We start from the raw sequence: 20,538 nt of genomic DNA on the forward strand, positions 1-20,538 counted from the left end.
AAAATGTCCTTTTAATTGTAAGGTATAAGGAAATAATTAAAACATTTTCTTCATCAATGAGTTACTTCTCGATATTTTAATTTTAAACAAAGATTTTTAAACACTATCATTTCAGGACTACAAAGGAACATTATTAAATTAAAATTATTTTTCAGTCTTTTCAAATATGTTTTCAGATTTGTTACTATTTTGTAGCTTCTGTTCTTTTTTAAATTTATTTTGTAACACTTTAATAAAGGCTTGCGGCAACGCTGATTTTTGACAAAAAATTTACTTTAAAATCTTGTTAGAGTATGTGTGTTAAAGTGTGTATTTATATGCGGATAACACACATATTGACATACTTAGTTTTCTTAATTTCGTTGGTTCCCTTTTTCTGCAACCAAAGTAAAAATAAAAACAAAAAATAAAACTCAATTTTTATTTTTTGGATTATAAAAGGGTCCCGCTAACAGAATTAGCAGCTAACAACTCAGTTGCCTTTCCGTTGTTTTAGCTTAATGTTCTTGTTTCTTTTTAATTTAATTTTAATTTTATAAATTATTGTATTTCTTTTAAACTTTTTTTTTTTTTTTATTACCTTCGCCTCTGTTCTTGCACAATATTTAAATTTAAAACGGAATAAAGATTACAAATTTAAGGGCAATTTGCATACTTAAATAAATAGTGACGTTCATAAAAGATTCTCCCATAATAATCACATCACTCGGCAATGTAACGCGTAGTTTAATCTTTTATTAAGGCATCCATCAAATCATTTTATAGTCTCGTGTCCAAAAATAAAAGTTTTTTTTTCTTTAATGTTTGTTCTTAAAATGTGGGTCAGTAATTCTGGGAAGTCTTAGCGAAGCCCTAATCAATGTGTACTCGTATTGTTAACTTAGTAGCATCTTTTACTGTTTGTTTAATAAGTGAGACAAGACTTCTCTCTAACAAAGGGTGTACCTAGTGACTTTTTACAGATAAGGTAAGTTCCATTCTCTAAACGTTATTTGGATTAGGTATCAAATATGTACAATGGTCCATCAATGGAAATTTAATTATTACACTTGATTAAATTTAATTTTCAAGAAGAGGAGCATATCAAAAAGTTCGCTAACATTTGTAAAAATTCGAGCAAATAGTTTCGTTTGAAAGAAAAGATTCCACTGTTTGATTGTGCATTTAAAGGGAGCTTGTAACAGTCGATCCAACTTATTTGAACTACACTATAGTTTTTTTTTTGGAAATATTTAGGAATGAAAATTTTAAGAAATTGTCAACTTGTCAAACTATTAATGTCAAAAATTAAATTATGGTTTTTATACCATTAAATTTAACAGTTAATTTGATGAGATAAATTATATAATAATATAAATAATATAAAGACTATTTTTTTAAACAGTATGATGAGAATTAAAGAGAGGGACCAAGAAAGACATTTGTTTATTGCTTAATTCTAATTTGCCCAAATAAGATGAATAGTTTTTGAGTTCATTGTTACCTTCAAAGCCAGAAATACTTACAATATGTAAGTAATTATTCAATTTGACAGCTTAACACTTTTTAGTCGTTTCCTAGACAAAAGTTGTGGGTTTAATTTAACAATTCAATATTAAATTTGTGAACAATGTGATATCGTCTTGCAGTTATAAATCATTACAATGATTGAAATATAAATAGGAAAAAGAGGCTGGTATGCGACCCACACTGATAACTTCCCATCCTGTCTGTCGATTTGTTTTGTTTAAAAGTTTGTCTATATGTACTCGTATCATTTTTTACCATGTTTTTCGAATGTTGAAAACAATATTTGTTATAAGATAAAATACGTTTAAAGCCAACATTTCAAATTTTTGAAAAGATATTTGTGTGGAAAATCAATTTTTACCAACTTTTGTTAAATTTTGTATAGATTTTTAATTTTGTGTACAAAAACTGTCAATTCGATTTTTCTCAAAATTTGTTCTAATGTTGTTAACAAAATTTTTCATAAGTAAAAATTAGTAAGAAGCTATTCTCTCAAAGTTTTGAAAAGATATTTGAGTCGAAAATCAATTTTTACCAACTTTCATTAATTTTTTTTTTAAGTTTTAATTTTTTGTAAGAAAAACTGTCAATTCTAATTTTTTCAAAATTTTACTGAATGTTGACAACAATATTTTTTGACAGAAAATAGTAAATTAAAGCCAATATCTCAAAGTTTAGAAAAGATATTTGTGCCGAAAATCAATTTTCACCAACTTTTAATCATTTTTTTTTAAGTTTTTATTTTTTATAAAAAAAACTGTCAATTCGATTTTTCTCAAAATTGTATCAGATGTCAAAAACATTATTCTTCGTTGCACAAAATTGTTTTGGAGCTGAAATCATATTTTATTCGTAAAATTTTGGAGGTGACACATTTTTTTCAGTTTTTTTGATTTATAAAAAAACCGTTCAATGGATTTTTTTCAAAAAATATACCTCTTTGATATCACGTTACAGTATATTATATAAAATTTAATTCAAGTCTATAGCGTTTTTGGTTCGTAGGATATTTAGGGTTAACCAAAATTTGCACCTTTTTTATTAAATTGCTATGGTAAAAAAATCACCCACGAAATTTTCTTGAGAGCCCTTTCTGCATCTTTCTGCATTACTATCTGTATATCAACATTTATTTGAAGTCGATATCTCTTCTGGTTCTTGAGCTATGGACGACGAAAAAACGTCGCGAACGTACGGACGTACGGACGTACAAACGTACGTACACACGCACGCAAAGACATCTTTCTAAAAATTGTTTATTTCGACTCTAGGGACCTTGAAACGTCGAAAAATGTCAAAAAATTTCAAATTGAAAATTTGGACCCAGTACATTAACTTCCTATGGGAAGTTAATAACAGAATACAGAGAAGAATTGTGATAGACTTCCATACAGTTTTTTTTAGCACCTTATTTAAAATTGTTAAATAAAAAGAGGCTGATAACTTTCCATTGAATTTTTTGTAACCTTTCTCATGATTTTTTTTAGTAAAATAAGCTAAATTGTCATTGAAATATCTTCAAAAAGAATGCAATTCAAATTTAAGATGGAGCTTTTGAGATATTCGATCAGAGATATTGGAGGGCTTCAACGAATTTACAATTATTATTAATTGTTTATGATCTACAATTTTTCCCAACGTTATTATATTTTTTTTCTGAAGACATTGGAGTCGATAAATAATTATTATCACTTAACAGTTGGAATAATTTTTGAAATCTTTTTTTTTTTCTTTGTATAAAATGTCAATTGAATTGTTCTTAAAATTTGAAAGGAAGTAAATGTATTGGGATATATTCGTAATCAAATTTTAAACCCAAGCCTAATTGAACTAGAGTCTGAATTTAACATCCACGTTAGACACAGCTTCTATTCATAAAGAATTTGGCGGCTCTATTTAGTTTGAAATAGTTTTAAGGTACTCGTACTTATGTATATTCTATTTATTACAATTTCACTTAAAAAAATAAATTGCGGTAGCTGGAGAACAAATTTCCTTGAACTCCTTAAACTATTTTGCTGACTATTGGTTGAGGAACTACACGAAAGTCGCCAGGTGTGACAAAATATTTATTTTGGCAAACTTCGTGACACAATAATGGGGACAAGCTTTTTTCGATTTTTTTTGACGTTATTTTTCAAAGCCTTAGGCTTTTAAAAAAAAAACCCAAATGTGGAATGAATAAGGTATGTATTAAGTTTATATTGCAAATCAATTTTGCTTTTTGGCAGTTTTTCCGAAGAAGATCATAAAAAGTACCTGCTTTTTTGTGTCACATAAATAGGGACAAGATCTTAAGTTACCTATTAGCGTGTTTGTTTGGGAGCTAAGTACGAGTAATTTGATAGAATCAAGAAGTATCGGTATACCTCTATAGAGGTAAGGGTCTAACCAAGGAGGAAATAGGCCAACTTCGAGCTTTCCGAAATCTCGGCTATACTACCGTTTTGAAGCAAACTGTTGTATACAACTATCTCAAGAGGTATGGAAAAAACTACAAAAAAAAGAACTAAGAAAGCCACATGATTTCAGAAAAAACGGGCAATAGTGAGAGCTGTTTCAAATTCAAAGCTTTCAAAGTAGAAGATATGGTAAATGCTGGTGAATCGACTGTTGCTCAGGTGATACAGAAGGCAGACAATATATGACACTAAAAAATGAAGAAAAACCATCTTACCTAAACTTTCCAACAAATAACATTAAGTGGAATGGAGCTTGGCGTACTGTCGTATTTTCCGATGAAAAACAATGTACGGACCTGATGGATAAAGCTGCTATATACATGACTTAAGAAACGAATAAATCTATCTTCAAAAACTGCACAGCAAAGGTGGCTGTGTAATGGTATGGGAAGCATTCACCTATTACGGGACCGTAGAGCTGAATTTTCAATGCTCTAAAATGACGGCAATCACTTACAAATCAATTCTGGAACAAGCTTTTCCATAGTTTTCTGAATTATTTACTGGACAACGATAGACTTCCTCACAAGATAATGTACCGATACATACCGCACCGACAATAAAAGCTTGGATTCAGGTGCAAAATGTAAACCTTTTACCCATATTCTTCTGTCTTCCAAGAAAAAAAGTCTACGAAGGAGGACGGCGGTGCCAAAAATCCGAACAGATTATCGAAGCCATAAAACGGTCTTGGGGCCCAAATTTCGCAAAATTATCTTTCAGCACTCTATGAATCAATACACCACAGGTTACTTGAAGTAAATCAGAAATCAAGAGCAGCACACATTACTAAAAATTATTTCAATTCATTCAAAAAAAATCAGTATTTACCTAATCCATAAATTTTTGGGTAATTTTTTTACTTTAAAGGGTCTTACAGGTAAATTTAGATCTCTAGAACGAAACAATTACTTTTTATGATCAACTTCAACTTAATCCAACATTTTTGTTTGCAATATAATCTTAATACATATCTCTTCATTCCAAATGTGTTTTTTTTTCCAAAAAACGTAAGGATTGGAAAATATTTTCAAATAAAAAACAAAAAAAAACTTGTGCCTATTTATGTGACACAAAGTGTCATTTCATTACTTATGTCACTTTGCTGAATATTCCAAGCGAACAATCTTAGTAGTGTTAAGACTTGGAAACTTGCAGATATTTCCAAATCTCTCATTTAAGTTTGATCTTCAATTTTATAAGGTTATTTATGAACTTGACAGTATCCTTATCGCATTGATACTTTTTAAATAAATCGTCGTAATCCATTTGAGAGTTGTCAATTCGGGTTTAATATAAATAGCATGAACCTTCTGCTGGTTGTATCACCATTTGCAAGATCCAACAAAATATCAAAATCTTGATTGATTTTTTCTCAATTAGCTTTTCTTGACGATTTCAACAGTTAAGACCAGCTAAACATTTCGTTTTAAAATGGGTTTAAATTGACTGCAAATAACACAAAGCGGAGTTTAGTTTAGCAGAGACAAAATTAAGAAGTTGTCAAAGAACTAGACAAATGTGGACCATTAAGTTAAAACTTATTTCATCTTACACTTACACATCACATTATCAGGAATTATATGTTTAACAAAATCGCTAACATTATCCGTCCACGATACATTTGAGATCAACCGAAATTCAGATTTTAGAATTGCTGTTTAAAGAAGAATCACCTACTGCATTTTTCAGAAATTTTATTCTGCAAATTTTGTTGTTATCATAATATGTAAAAACGAAAATTATTCAGTTGAGTTGATGTCTGCACCCGATCTTAAGTTTTGGGAACGTACGACCACATATCATTTCTAACATCATTTTCTTTTCTAATTGTTTATAAAATAAATCATCATAAACTGCACCAAACCAAACTATTAAAATCAATTCAACTGGACGTGCTAATGAATAATTTATTTGTAAAAAGTATCATAACATTAAATGCGTCTTAGAGATTTTCAAGGTTGCAAGCAAACAAAAATACAAACAAATCAACACGAGGATTTCTAATGTTAATGTTGGTTTGTTTATGGTTAGGACAAATGCGTTATAGATTTATTTCTTTTATTTTGCGCAGCTTTTTTATATAAATATACAATAATCATTATATCAACATGAGATTAGTATTTTCTTTGGATTCTTAAGACGCAGTTTGGGTTTTGGCTCTTTTATTTGCATTAAAAAAATAGTTTGATGGGTTATTATGTTATTATGTCAAATAATGATATTTTGTATGAAATCGACCTTGGTTTCAGCTACAAAGGAATTCGGTCATTTAAGTTTACATCCAACATATGAAAATTAAATTAATTAGAATCACATTTTAAGCTTATTTCTTTGTCTATCTTTTTTCGATTAAGATTAAGGGGCTTGGATTTATGTTGAAGTTGTTTTTTGAAATTACAATTCCAATTTAGGAAAAAACGAAGATACCAAATTTTTTTTTGAGTTTGCGTAATATATTATTTTAAATAAATATTCGACTCAAATGTAGAATTATCGAAAAATTATATTGGTAGACAAGAGGTTCCTTATGGCAGTTAAATTGTTTTGTTGGCTCATGGCAGTTTGAGTTTTGATAGCCTCAATTCAAATACGACTCCAAAATCACTTAACTACATCAGGTTTTTGAGACATTAATTTTTAAAATTAAAAAGAAGATATTGTAGATATAATGCACGTTTTATATATCTAAAATTATAAAGTTGTTTTTTGTTGCAATTGAAACATAAAAAATAATTTCAAAAAACGGTATAAAAGATATTTAAAATAGAAGATCAGATTCGAAATCTGCATTAAAAACTCTTACATACGTAAAGAGAATTTCCAGAAATTAAATAAGATACTAAAATGATGTGGTATAACTTGAAGATTTACACTTTTCCAAGTCATCCTGCAATATTTGTTATGAATCATATTGAGTTTTACTTCAGCTTTAAAAACACTGTATTATGTTTGAGTTTTTTATGAAGTATATGTTAAAAACCTGAAAACCTTAAGAAAAGTATTGTTTGGTTTGAAAACAGGTTCAAATCTTACTTTTTTTATTGACCAGTGAGTTACGAGTATGTTAAAATTTAGAAATAAAAGTAAGTTAGAAATGGCCTAATTTTACCCAGCTCCACAGGATCAAATAATTGTGTCATTGCTGAATATCTACATATTAGAGATTTGAGGCAGTTGTGGTTTATTATGAATGACCAAACAAAAATGGTGCAAACCTACAAGATATAAAACAATAAAAATAAAAAAAGTACGCATACGCCCGAGTGAATTTATGTAGTGAAACAAAAAAAACCATGGACTATTCGAAAAATTGACAACCCTAATTTTCTTTTTAACAAAAAAAAAAACAACGTTTCGGTACACAGACCTGTTGGGGAATATCATCGGTTAAAAGCTGAAGGTGTGTGAGGAATACAATCTTTTTAAGGGTTTTAAATGCAATTTCTAAGAAATAATTAATAGGTCCGTCCGCGTACTTTCTGCACAAAAATTGGTAAAAAGATATATTTTAAAGAGTGGGGGTAGTATTCTCTCACAAAAAGAAAAAACTACAAAAAAGTAAGCGAACGGGAAAACAACAAATTTTTAACACAATTATATTTAACAAATATAAATGTTGAGACATCATTATTTCATTTCGTATTTAGAATTTATTTGTTTTTATAAATGGATAAATTAAAACAGCCACTGCAACATCATGCTGGTCCATTTTTTTTATGAAAAAACTTGATTAAACTGATTTAAAATAAAAATTGAAATCTTTATTGCTGTTCTTTAGGAAAAGAATTTTTAATTTTATAAGTGACAATAAAAGCGAGCAATTTATTTGAATTTCTATCAGTTTTGGCACTTTTCAAATTTTCTTGGGCTAAAATTCGTAGGTTGAGGAAATATTTTACTTTCAAGTGAGCGCTCTCTTTTACAAAAAACTACGAAATTTTTGATTACGTGAGCAGAATTTGGTCAAATTTAGTATCTTTTCGTAGAATTGAACTGTTTTAGGAGGGTACGCAAACGGATCTAATATTTAACCAAGTTTTGAATTGGTGTGCGGTTTCCACATATCGCCTCGTTTCAATGTGAACCTTGTTTCTACGAAACAAAACTGTTCAAAGTCCTTACATTAAAATGATTTCACTAAATAAAATAAAAGAGGCTGGGATGCAACTCACACTGATAACTTCCCATCCCGTCTGTCGATTGGTCTTGCTTAAAAGTTTGTCTTTATGTACTCGTATCAATTTTTACCAAATTTGCGTAACATTTTTTGTAGATTTTATTTTTTATGAAAAGCGGACTGTTGGATTTTTATATAAAAATTACTGAATATCGAAAACCATATTTTCTATGAAATAATATAATTTTGCCGCCAATATTTCAAATTTTCGTAAGGATATATGAGTCGAAAATCAATTTTTACCAGTTTTTGTTAATTTTTTTTTAGGTTTTCAATTATTTGTACAAAAATTGTCAATTCGATTTTTTTTTAAAAATTGACAAAATGTTAACAACAATATTCTTTGAAAGATAAAAGCAGTTTAAAGCCAATATCTACAATTTTTGAATGGATATTTAAGTCGAAAATCAATTTTTACCAACTTTTATACATTTTTTGTTAAGGTTTTTATTTTTTGTTAGAAACTGTCAGTTCGATTTTTCTCAAAATTTGTCCTTAAGTTGAAAACTACATTTTTTATAATAAAATAGTTAGAAGCCATTATCTCAAATTTTTAAAAAGATATTTGAGACGAAAATCATTTTTTACCAAATTTTGTTAATTTTTTTTTTGGTTTTTAATTTTTTGTAAAAAAAACTGTCAATTCGATTTTTTTAAAAATTTGACTGAATGTTGACAACAATATTTTGTGAAAGATAAAAGTAAATTAAAGCCAATATCTCAAAGTTTTGAAAAGATATTTGAGTCGAAAATCAATTTTTACCGACTTTTATTAATTTTTTTTGTAGGTTTGTATTTTTTGTAAAAAACTGTCAATTTGATTTTTCTCAACATTTTTCAGAATGTTGAAAACAATATTTCTTATACGATAAAATAAGTTTGAAGCCTTAATCTCAAGTTTTTGAAAGGATATTTGAATCGATATTCAATTTTTACCAACTTTGCGTTATGTTTTTTTTTGATTTTTATTTTTTATAAAAAAAACTGTCAATTTGATTTTTGGAAAAATTTTTTCAGATGTAATAAACATTATTCTTCGTTGCACAAAATTGTTTTGGAGATGAAATAATATTTAAGTCGTAATATTTTGGAGGTGACAAATTTTTTTTAATTTATAAAAAAAAACCATTAAATGATTTTTTTTTAAATATATTTCTTTGATATCACGTTACAATATATTGTATAAAATTTATTTCAAGTGTCTAGCGTTTTTGGTTCGAAAGATATTTAGGGTTAACCAAAATTTTCACCTTTTTTTCAAACTGCTATGGTAAAAAACCACAAACGCAATTTTCTTAAAAGCCCTTTCTCCATCTTTCTGCTTTATTATCTGTATAACAAAATTTATTTGAAATCGATAACTCTTCTGGTACGTACGGACGTACGAACGTACGTCTCAAATTTCTTTGCTCCCCACACTTGGGCTGCGTAAAAGAGGATTGATGGGGATACTGTTTCGAAAACTTTATATTTACTGCTATGCTTAATGTTTTTGTTGTTGAAACATTCTTTCCACTCAACGTTAATCGCGGATTTAGCCTTAAGAAGTTTCTCGTTGAGGTGTTTTTCCATACTTAAGTTTTGGGTTTTGCTCAGGTTCACTACCAAGCTCCATCGTCTACAGTATTCCGAAAGTTGATTTATCATAAGCTGTAAGGATTGCTGTGAGTTTGCCAGCAAGACTATATCATCTGCGAAGAGTAAGGCTTTAAAGACCTCTCCAGCATATCTACTCGTAACACCTCCTGGTAATGCGACAGTGATGTCATTTATAAATAATGCGAACAAGCTAGGGCTGAGAGCACAGCCCTTACAGTCTTACTCCCTACTGCTTCTGAAACCATTCAGATACCTGCTTTCCATTCCATGCCACTGCTCTCTTGTCTGCGTACAAGTTTTGAATAACTCTTTCAAACTTAAATGATTTTATATCACTTTTACTTTTGGGTTTTTCTGCTAAAAACCATTTTGGTATTCATGCTTCAAAGCTCCTTTAAGATTTGTATAGTATAGCTAAAGGATTTTTAAAAAGGTATGTGTCTTCAGAAAAAATTAACATCTATATTATTGAGTTTCTACAAAACAAGTTTTTTGACAAGTTCTTGAAACGGTTTCGAGTTTTTAGTTTTTCATACATTTGATATTCTCCACACAATTTTTTAGTTTTAAAGAAGCTCATTGTTATGGATGTGAAAAAAGCGGTCATAAATAAAAATTAATAAATTTGGTGGCCAAATTTTCGTAGAGAACTAGGGCCTAGTGACTTAGAACTCTCAACCATTCCTGTGTGCAAGTCATTTCAGGGATGGGAAAAACATTGAAAAAGCAGTTTCTAACCTGACGTGATGAACAGATTTTCGAATTGTATCAAAACAAACATTAAAAAACATAAGGGAAATTATAATTTCCAAAACCTTAATTGTTGATCATCGTTTTTGGCTTTCAAATGCATACCGATCGTAAAAAACGAAATCCTCTGCTCATTCGCATCAAACTTACAAGACCTACGTACATCAGAATAATTAAAAAAAAAGCTTTTTACAAATTCCACAGAAACAGAGTTTTACTTCCGCCTTCAGTTATTGTTTACGTTTTGTATTTTTCTTCTAACCCGTATAGCAAGCATGAGTCGTGACTCGATTTCCCACTGGGCTACTGCCCTACATTGCAAAAGCTCTCCGACTCCGTCTTATTGTTGGATACCGACACCAAAGCCCCATGCACAATAAATAAAATAATAACAAAAATTCCTTCTCTGCACTTCTCTCCTTCAGCCGAGCCGCGCAGAGCACAGCACAGAACAGCGACAGCACACTACATAGCACAAATGCTGCGCGGTGGCGCGGTGGCGCGGCGCGCGCTGCGCGGTCGGTAGTGCGGTGGAGGTGCCTACTTTATCGTTGTTATGTAGTTTACCTCAAGGTCGACTCAATTGCAATGTCATTAACTTTTGCAAACGAGCAGCAGTTTCTTCGAGAAAAAAATATGTATGATATCATTTCTATTTATTTTCGCGACTTTTATCTATAATTCAGGAAACTAAAATATGCGATCGTGCGCAAATAGAATCGATTAGAATAAATATTATAAAAAGCTCACTCCTTTTAGATCTCCCCTCGTGGCTCTGCCTTGCCGACCATCAACATATTATGATTCGAGGTCACTCAGAGCCACTTTGAGGAATGATTGCGTTTGTTGTTGGTGTAATCAGTGGGTTGAGTGTGTCACATACGTCACAATCCTACCCACGAGCCACAAAGTGCATTCAACTTATACAACGATGACAGGTGCTAAGATGAATGTGGCTTTTTGCCACACCGGCAACAACGTCGAGTGTGCCATGACGCTGACAGCACCGATGGCGAACAACCGAACGACGACTACGGACGGTAAGGTGGTGTGCAAGATGAACAAGGAAATTAAATAAATGCAAGTTATGTCATCAAGTGGGTCTGGCGTTAACTCTGGTCGGGTGCTGGGGGTTTTCATTAAAAAAATGAGACAAATTAAGTGATAAATAAACAAGCCGTTCATGGTCAAAAGGTGGATGAACTTTTAGTGCAAATTAGCGATAAGAAAATAAAATGTAGTCATATGTAGGCAGAGGCACATAACATTGAAGCAGTTTATAGGTAATGTAGGTTCGCTGTTGGGTATAGAAATCATGTTGTTGATTCATGTTCTCTGGTCTCTGATGGTATCGGCTTTGCTCGGGCTCGGTCTCGGGCTCGCATCGAACACGTTGCTGTGCCTACTTGCATCGCAAAAAAAGCTTTTTCGATTTGTGGAATTTGTGATATGAGATATCATATCGAGACATTTTTGAAGTGATTAGGATTAGGTTCATTGACACCGTAACAGCATAGTTCAGTGAATTGGTTCAACCGTTGAACCCACGTGCATAGGTATTATTGTTTTTTATATCCGAAGCTTTTAACGTCACCTGTTGGTTTATTTGAAGCTTTTGTATCGAATTATTTGGTAATGTATTGGATGATTTCTTGTTAAGATAATTATTGTTTTTAATTATAAAATTTATATTTTGAGACCTAATAATGTTAAATAAAATATTATTGTTATAGATCAATATCAATTTTAGGAATGTTTCGACATAAATATACGAGCGTTTCTTTCTACAAATGTAGTTTCGGGTTCCCCTGGTTAACGCATAATAATATAATAAAAATAATAATTCATTCATATTGTTAACTTCCCATAGGAAGTTATTGTAATGGGTCCGATTTGTCAAATTGAAAATTTTGACATATTTCGAAGTTTCAAGGTCCGTAGAGTGGAAATAAAAGATTTTTAAAAAGATGTCTGTGCGTGCGTGTGTACGTACGTTCGTACGTCCGTACGTCCGTACGTTCGCGACGCTTTTTTCGTTGTTCATAGCTCAAGAACCAGAAGAGATGTCGATTTCAAATAAATTTTGTTATACAGATAATAAGGCAGAAAGATGCAGAAAGGGCTCTCAAGAAAATTGCGTGGGTGGTTTTTTTACCATAGCAGTTTGAAAAAAAGGTCCAAATTTTGGTTAACCCTAAATATCTTACGAACCAAAAATGCTAGAGACTTGAATTAAATTTTATGTAATAAACTGTAACGTGATACCAAATAAATATATTTTTTTGGAAAAATTCCATTTAACGATTTTTTTATAAATCAAAAAAACTGAAAAAAAATGTATCACCTCCAAAATTTTAAGACTAAAATATTATTTCATCTCCAAAACAATTTTGTGCAACGAAGAATAATGTTTTTGACATCTGATACAATTTTGAGAAAAATCGAATTGACAGTTTTGTTTATAAAAAATAAAAATCCAAAAAAACATTACTCAAAATTGGTAAAAATTAAATATCGATTCAAATATCTTTTCAAAAACTTAAATTCGGGCTTCAATCTTATTTTATCTTATAAGAAATATTGTTTTTAACGTTATGAAAAATGTTGAGAAAAATCGAATTGACAGTTTTTTTTACAAAAAATAAAAACCTAAAAAAATTATTAAAAGTTGGTAAAAATTGATTTTCGACTCAAATATCTTTTCAAAACTTTGAGATATTGGCTTTAATTTACTATTATTTTTCAAAAAGTATTGTTGTCAATATTCAGTTACATTTTGAAAAAATCAAATTAACAGTTTTTTTACAAAAATTAAAAACCGGAAAAAAATTAACAAAAGTTTTTAAAAACTTTTCTTTTCAGCTTCTTACTAATTTTTACTTATAAGAAATATTGTTTACAACATTAGGAAAAAGTTTGAGAAAAATCGAATAAACAGTTTTTTTACGAAAAATAAAAACCTAAAAAAAATGTACAAAAGTTGGAAAAAATTGATTTTCGATCCAAATATCTTTTCAAAAATTGTAGGTATTGGCTTCAAACTAATTTTATCTTATAAAAAATACTGTTTTCAACATTCAGTATAATTTTCAAAAAAATTGAATTTACAGTTTTTGTACAAAAAATAAAAACCTAAAAAAATAACAAAAGTTGGTAATAATTGATTTTCGACCCAAATATCTTTTCAAAAATTTGAAATATTGGCTTCAAACTAATTTTATCTTTTAAGATATATTGTTTTCAACATTCGATAAAATTTTGAAAAAATTCGAATTGAAAGTTTTTTTTTTACAAAAAATAAAACTCTAAAAAAAAAAACAAATAGCTTCTCAAAAATTAAAAATATTGCCTTCAAACTTATTTTATTTCACAGAAAATATTGTTTTCAATATTCAGTAACTTTTATATAAAAATCCAACTGTCGGTTTTTTCATAAAAAATAAAATGTACAAAAAATATTACGCAAATGTGGTAAAAATTGATACGAGTGCATATAGACAAACTTTTAAGCAAGACAAATCGACAGACGTTATGTTTAGTTATCAGTGTGGGTCGCATCCCAGCCTCTTTTCTATACAATTATTGAGGTACTCATTTATGGAAGCTTGTTAACATAAACACATAACCTGTCAAATTCAGTTGTCATTTTTAATTTCATAAAATTAGCTGATTCTTCCCCACAAAAAAAGATCATTAAACGAACGAAAACAGTCATGCGGGCAATCAGTAAAATGTTGAGCTTGTTTGTAAATAATGGAGGCGTTATGAATGTAGTCCTTTGCAATCAATAGTTACAACAAACTGTGAAAACAGTGGTTCAAAATAACCTTGAAAGATTCGCTTTGTGACATTTGAATGATATTATTTTGTAAACTTAATGTCGAAATATAAACTTTTGTAAGGAAATAAAATTTTCATCAAAAATGTAAATATTTTATTTGGCTTAGCTTTGGAAGCCGGGCCTTATACAACCAAGACGGTTTCATCGCAACAAGTTTCATGTCTTTCATTCTTACCCCAACCGTAATACTTTTACGTCTAGGAATGCCTCTCATTTTGTTATCAATTTCGGAGTTACTCTTTTAAGTTTAAATATTCTTTTTTTAGCCGCACATCAAGAATGCACTCCATTTTTTTCTTCATTCTGATTTTAAAAACTTTAAGACTAATATGTGTAGCGGTATTTCTTCTCAAACGTCAAACCTTTTGCTATTTTAATAAAACTCGCACTGTGTTCAAATATAAGACTAGTAAGAATAGTTAAAAAGGTTTTTTAGGTGAAAATATACAAAATTGTACAATTATTAATCACAACTCCATTGGATGAAGATATTTTTACTTCAAAACTGATCTTTAAAACTCTTCTTTGTAATATTGTGGTTCTCTTTTTTCAGTTATTCAAGATAATAAAATGGAGAAATTCTATAAACCGAGACCATTTCAAAGAGTTTTAAAATTATCAAATGGTTCCATTTTTTAATATTTAAGCGCTCACTTTTTCAAAGTTTAAGTCCATACGAACAAACCAAAGCCTTTTCAAAAAAAAAACTTCTTACCGAACGTGACTTCATTCATGCATCATAACATATTATTCCAGCTTCAAAACAAAAATATTAATGTGTTCTTACAAAGTTCAATGAACCCTGTAAAAATAATTAGTTTGCCTAAATACATTTTCCGAAATTACGTAACTCACATTCAAATTACTTCCAACAGCCCTTTTTTTTATTCACAGAACAATTCTCGTTTTAATCTACAAATAAATATTTTTCACAAATTGTTACATCATAATTGTTTGTAACACTGACCTTCAATCGATCATTCACCTTACAATCGTTTCTTCGCTAAATGTAAACAAACAGAGTATCATACCCAAACCCAAAGCTACTCAAACAAACCCATTTAAAAAAAAAGCTTTAATTCATTCAACGAAATGCTTGAGTTCAAAATCCTCTCCAAACCAAAACATCACACATTCAAAAAAAAAAAGACTGAAAAAAAGTTCCCACATCAAACGACCTTGCTAACGTACACAACAATTTATTATTAATCTTATAAGTTCATTCAACCCTCTTACAAGTTTACTTTACCGAGTGCAATATTACAATTTCCTCTATTTGTAGGTCGCTTCGAATTGCGCGTCAACATCAACCCTTCAGCGAGCACTATTGACAGATTGACACCTTCAGTATTGCATTTACAAACGCGTAGCGCAACGCAACCCACCTTGGTATCTGAGTGCACTGGAATTGATAGCTCTAATACCCTTCATGGAAAGAGCTTTATTCTAAAAGTTCTTCAAGCTTTCGCAACTATACTCACAAAAGCACACCCCTGCTCTGCTCTTACACGCTCACGGTCTTAAGTGCATTGTTATTGATATACGCCGCCGTCACATATTGGCGCTAAATCAGTATTAGATATTTGAGATTAGTGAAAAAAAATAATAGAATCTAAGCACAACGTGTATAAAAGCTTTATAGATGTTTCGAAGAGCTATCAGTCAGTGTTCAACCATTAGAAAGACAACACAATTCTGCAAATAAGGAAATCTATCAAAAACTGTCAGAAAAATGATGACTTCAGAGGTACTACCATCGGGTTTGCTGGAAGCAATAGAGGAGATTGTCGAAGAACAAGGTTTCGACAGCAAGTATATTTTGGAGACGAGTCCATTGGCGGGCGTCGGTGAGAATTCATACGGTTTGGTGTTGGAGGCCAAGATCAGTTGTCCCAAAAAGTCAAGAGATCCATTCTACTGCGTGCTAAAGATTGCCCCTTCCAATGAGGCCCGCAGGATCCACATGAGGGTGGCGGACTATTACAAACGTGAGTTCTTCATGTACAACCAGGTTCTGCGAGCTTTTCAAGATATCCAGGAGGAAGAGAGAATCCCAACGGACAAAGCTTTCAATGCCATGCCAAAAGTTTACTACGCATCGCTCAAGAACCTCGAGGAGTTCTTCATATTCGAGGATCTGGTTGAGGGAGGATTCGGCAGAAATTCCCGATCGAACTTACCAACCTTTGATCTAGCCATAACAGCCTTGAAAGCTCTGGCAAAATATCACGCAATGTCATTTGTCGTCCAGGCAAAGAGACCAAAGCTATTCGAAAAGCTCATCGGGGAACTACGCTTCAATGACAACCTCTACACACCCAACATGGATCAAGTAACAATTGAATTCGCCAAGAAATATGTTCGACGGACAAAGTCAATGATCGCCGATGATAAGCACCGTTCCAATCGAACAGAACTCTTGAAAGTTGTGCAAATTTTCGAGGATACATTCAAGGAAATCGCTTTAAAAGCTGTCGATGGGGGTGAATGTGCACCGTACTCGGTCATTTGTCATGGCGACTTCTGGAACAATAACATTCTCTATCGTTATGACGTAAGTACTAACATTAACATATTTATGTATATTATTTAATGTGCATTGATTAAGCCTTCACAGGGGTAGAAATACTGTTTAACCTAGTTTTGATAAGAATGCGCACATCGTAGAAACTGCGTTATCGATGAAAATAACAAAAAGACAATAGTTTCGTAAGACTTCAAGGGGCGAATACACTCAAGAAACTAGTTTGATTGAGTTTTGCTGGAGCTTTGTTTGTGTTCTTTCTTTTCTTTTATTAATAAAAAAAAGAGATCTTCCGAATTCCGGTGAATGGAACGTCTTATCATGGTTCTCATGGTTTTATGATAACGAAGTCGCCGTTGCAGGCTTGTGATATTTTAGAAAAAATGCTTTTGCGTTGCGATAAGAATTCTAGAAGTTTATGCAACAGTCAATGACTTAGGTGCGATTAGCATAGAATTTAATTGCTATATTTTGCCAAATTTTAATGCTTTTAGATTGTTTTTCAAAAAGTCAAATAACTGTTATCTTCTATTTAAGGCATTCTTTGAGACTTTTTGAACTTTTTCTATTTCAAAAATTCACTTTTCATCACAAGAAGAGCACTTCTTTTAGCATAAATATAAATGATTTGAATTTTTTTCAGGAACGTAACAACCCTATCGAAGCAAAACTCATCGACTTCCAGATGTCTAGATACGCCTCACCAGTCCTAGATATTGTACACTACCTCTTTGCTTGCACTGAAAAGGCGCTTCGTGATGAACACTTTGATGAGTTCATGGACACTTATCATAGGACTCTTTCCGACCACTTGCGACTTTTTAATTTGGACCCCGAGATCATATTCCCAAGGTCTGTCTTCGATAGCCAGCTCAAGACCTATGGCCCGTACGGTTTCTGCATGGCAATATTTTCAGTGCCGTTTTTTATTTGCGATTCAAGCGATCTACCAGATCTAGATGAGGTGTCCGAAGCGATCCATGAACTCTCCTCCGAAGGATCCGATTCCGAGGATAAAAATCAAGAGCCAAACAATAACGTTGTCTCGGAAATGGAAAAGAAGAGCAGAGTTCTTGTGGAAGAGTTTGAGATATTAAATGAGAAGACGCTGCCGATATTCAAAAGACGCCTAACCGGAATTGTTCTCGACTTGGTTAAGTACGATATGGTCGATGAATTGTTTGAATTTTGTAAGAACATCCGAGCAAACAAAATTACCACAAATTGAGGGACTCACAACACAAAAAGGATGCAAAGAGAGTTTTCAATGAGGCGTATGGAAAGTATATAAGCTGTCTAAGGCTACAAAACAATTTAGTACCTTATACAAATTGTGTTATTAGATAAAAAAAAAACAAATTGTAATTAAAATTAATTAAATAAACAGTATTGTAATTAAGTGTTTCAAAGTTCAAATCAAATTTTAATGCATGTAAAATTATTTCTATGTATTTTAAAAGAACAATTTTAATATCAAATTTAATCTAATTGTAAGTTTGTACATTCAAATTTTATAAATAAATAAAATGTCATAATAAAATATGTATACGTGTAAATAAAATAATATTACATTTTAAAAAAACATAAAATCGTTAATAATTTGTAAGTGTCTCAATTTTATAAAATTTTCTTATAACCGAAGTGAAGTCTAAAAGTTAACTGACAGAAATGAAGAAGAAAATTCGAAAACCGATAATTTCAGTACGAATTTTTTTTTTTTTGAATATTGATGTTGGTTGATACGCATTGGAATAATTTTAAACAAGTTTACATTTCAAACAGACAACTCCAATTTTCAAGCGCTTAACTTTCGTATGACACTGTTTTAAAGCTTTATAGTTAAAGCTCTGAAAGTTTCCTAGCAAGAAAAATTATCGAACTGGTTATTTGATTTGTGTCTGAAATAATTCAACAAAACTGAAATACAGATGGCAGCCATCTCGACATTTGATTTTTAAACCAATTTTTAAACTTAACCGCATTTTATAATAAATTTGAATTTGAAATAATAAACCTTGTTCAATTTGGTTTCAAGTTAACTTTAAGACATGTTTTATCATTTTGTTAACTCCAATATTGTCCAATATTTTCAGAAAAAAAAAAAAAAATAAAAATATATTTATTTGCTGATATAAAACTCTACAATAGTTTTGTAGATTTAATATACTGGAGGAGATTCAGTAAGCCTGTTTTGAGCTATAGTTTTGTTATGCACAAAATCCCTTAATTATAATAGAACATAGAATTTCTCAAATTCCAAAATTTACTTTCGAACATTGTTTGAGGGATATGTTCAAAAATCATAAAACTAAGGAACAATTTATTGGCATTTTTTAAATTTCTAATTTTAACTTAATGCAACTCCATTTTAAAGTTCTAGTTTTTTATTCAAAAATGTATGTTTTCAATAATTTTTCATCACAAAGAATGTATTTGGAACCGTGCTTTTAAACTAATATATTAATAATATTAAAAAGGGAAGCAACCAAAAACCAAAAGTATATTGCAAAAAATGGAGGTTTTCCTAGTTGTGACTCATATTTTACCACGAAATTGAATAAACTTTAGAAAATTAAATTGGATTTCTTATGAGCCCATATATCAACAATTAAGTAAAAACAATGAAAATGAATTTGTTATTTAAAGGAACTACTATAGCTAACAAAAAATACAACAAGCCTCTAGTTTGAAGAAAAAATATGTAATCGCATTGATTATATAATCCGAAGAGTAGGTTACACTAGAAATCAAGTTTCGTTTTTGACATTTCTGCCATAGTGATCTTGGAAAAAACCCAGAAGCTTTAAATCGATACCCACCATCTCTTTAGAGATTTTAAAGCCGCAGTTGACAGCATCTATAGAAAAGAGCTCTACCGAGCAAAGTCGAGTTTTGGCATCCCTGTCAAACTTATCCTTTGGGGCAGAATGATGGTGGAGAATGCACGCTGCTCTATCAAGGTCGGAAAAGATCTTACCGATGCATTTGATGTCAAAAAAGGTTTTAGACATGGCGATGCACTGTCATGCGACTTCTTCAACATCTTTCTGGAAAGAAGTGTGCAAAACTCAACCGTCAACACTAAAGGCACAATCTTCCAAAGGTCCATCCAATTACTCGGATACGCAGATGATAATGAAATAATTGGAATCAAAGCGTGATGTCAGGGGAAGGTGGGTGATGATCTCAACCAACTTGGCGTGCAAAACTGGAAACAGGTAGCTATTGACCGATCTGGCTTTATACGCATGTTGGTTGAGGCCCAGGTCCACCCGGACTGTAGTGCCACCTTAAGTAAGTAAGTAAGCCATAGTAAAAATCTCAAAAAGTTCTCGACCCTCCCACAACTTATTTAATGGAATGTATGAGATGTAATCAGAAACTTAATATTTTTCAAGAATCAGCCCCCTGGAAGCATGTACTTACAAAACTTTAATTATCTAAGATCACCTCAACGCAATAGATTCTGTTGGTCTGTAGTGCAGTGTTTCTGAACACGCCCATGACATTTTCAAAAAGAAGCAAATATCATTCAACAGTCGGTTTTGACAGGAAACAGCAATCTACGTTATAGTGAACTTTAAATTGAAATGTTTAAAAACCACGCTGCATTACGCAATAAGGAATTAAAGAGTTGTTTCAAAATAGAGACTGTACATGTATGTTTGAAGAA

At 31.0% G+C, this 20,538-nt stretch overlaps 1 protein-coding gene across 1 annotated transcript; it reads left to right on the forward strand.

Moving 5' to 3' along the window:
• The first annotated feature begins 493 nt into the window (after positions 1-493).
• Positions 494-18,407, forward strand: LOC129942526 (uncharacterized). The gene is made up of 3 exons (XM_056051506.1): positions 494-967; positions 15,624-16,895; positions 17,509-18,407. Exons 2-3 carry the CDS (start codon positions 16,074-16,076, stop codon positions 18,091-18,093), a joined length of 1,407 nt encoding a protein of 468 aa, XP_055907481.1. The 5' UTR covers positions 494-967; positions 15,624-16,073; the 3' UTR covers positions 18,094-18,407.
• Positions 18,408-20,538: the final 2,131 nt, after the last annotated feature.

This window comes from Eupeodes corollae, chromosome 1, assembly GCF_945859685.1.
Source record: "Eupeodes corollae chromosome 1, idEupCoro1.1, whole genome shotgun sequence".
NCBI classification, from domain to species: Eukaryota; Metazoa; Arthropoda; class Insecta; order Diptera; family Syrphidae; genus Eupeodes; species Eupeodes corollae.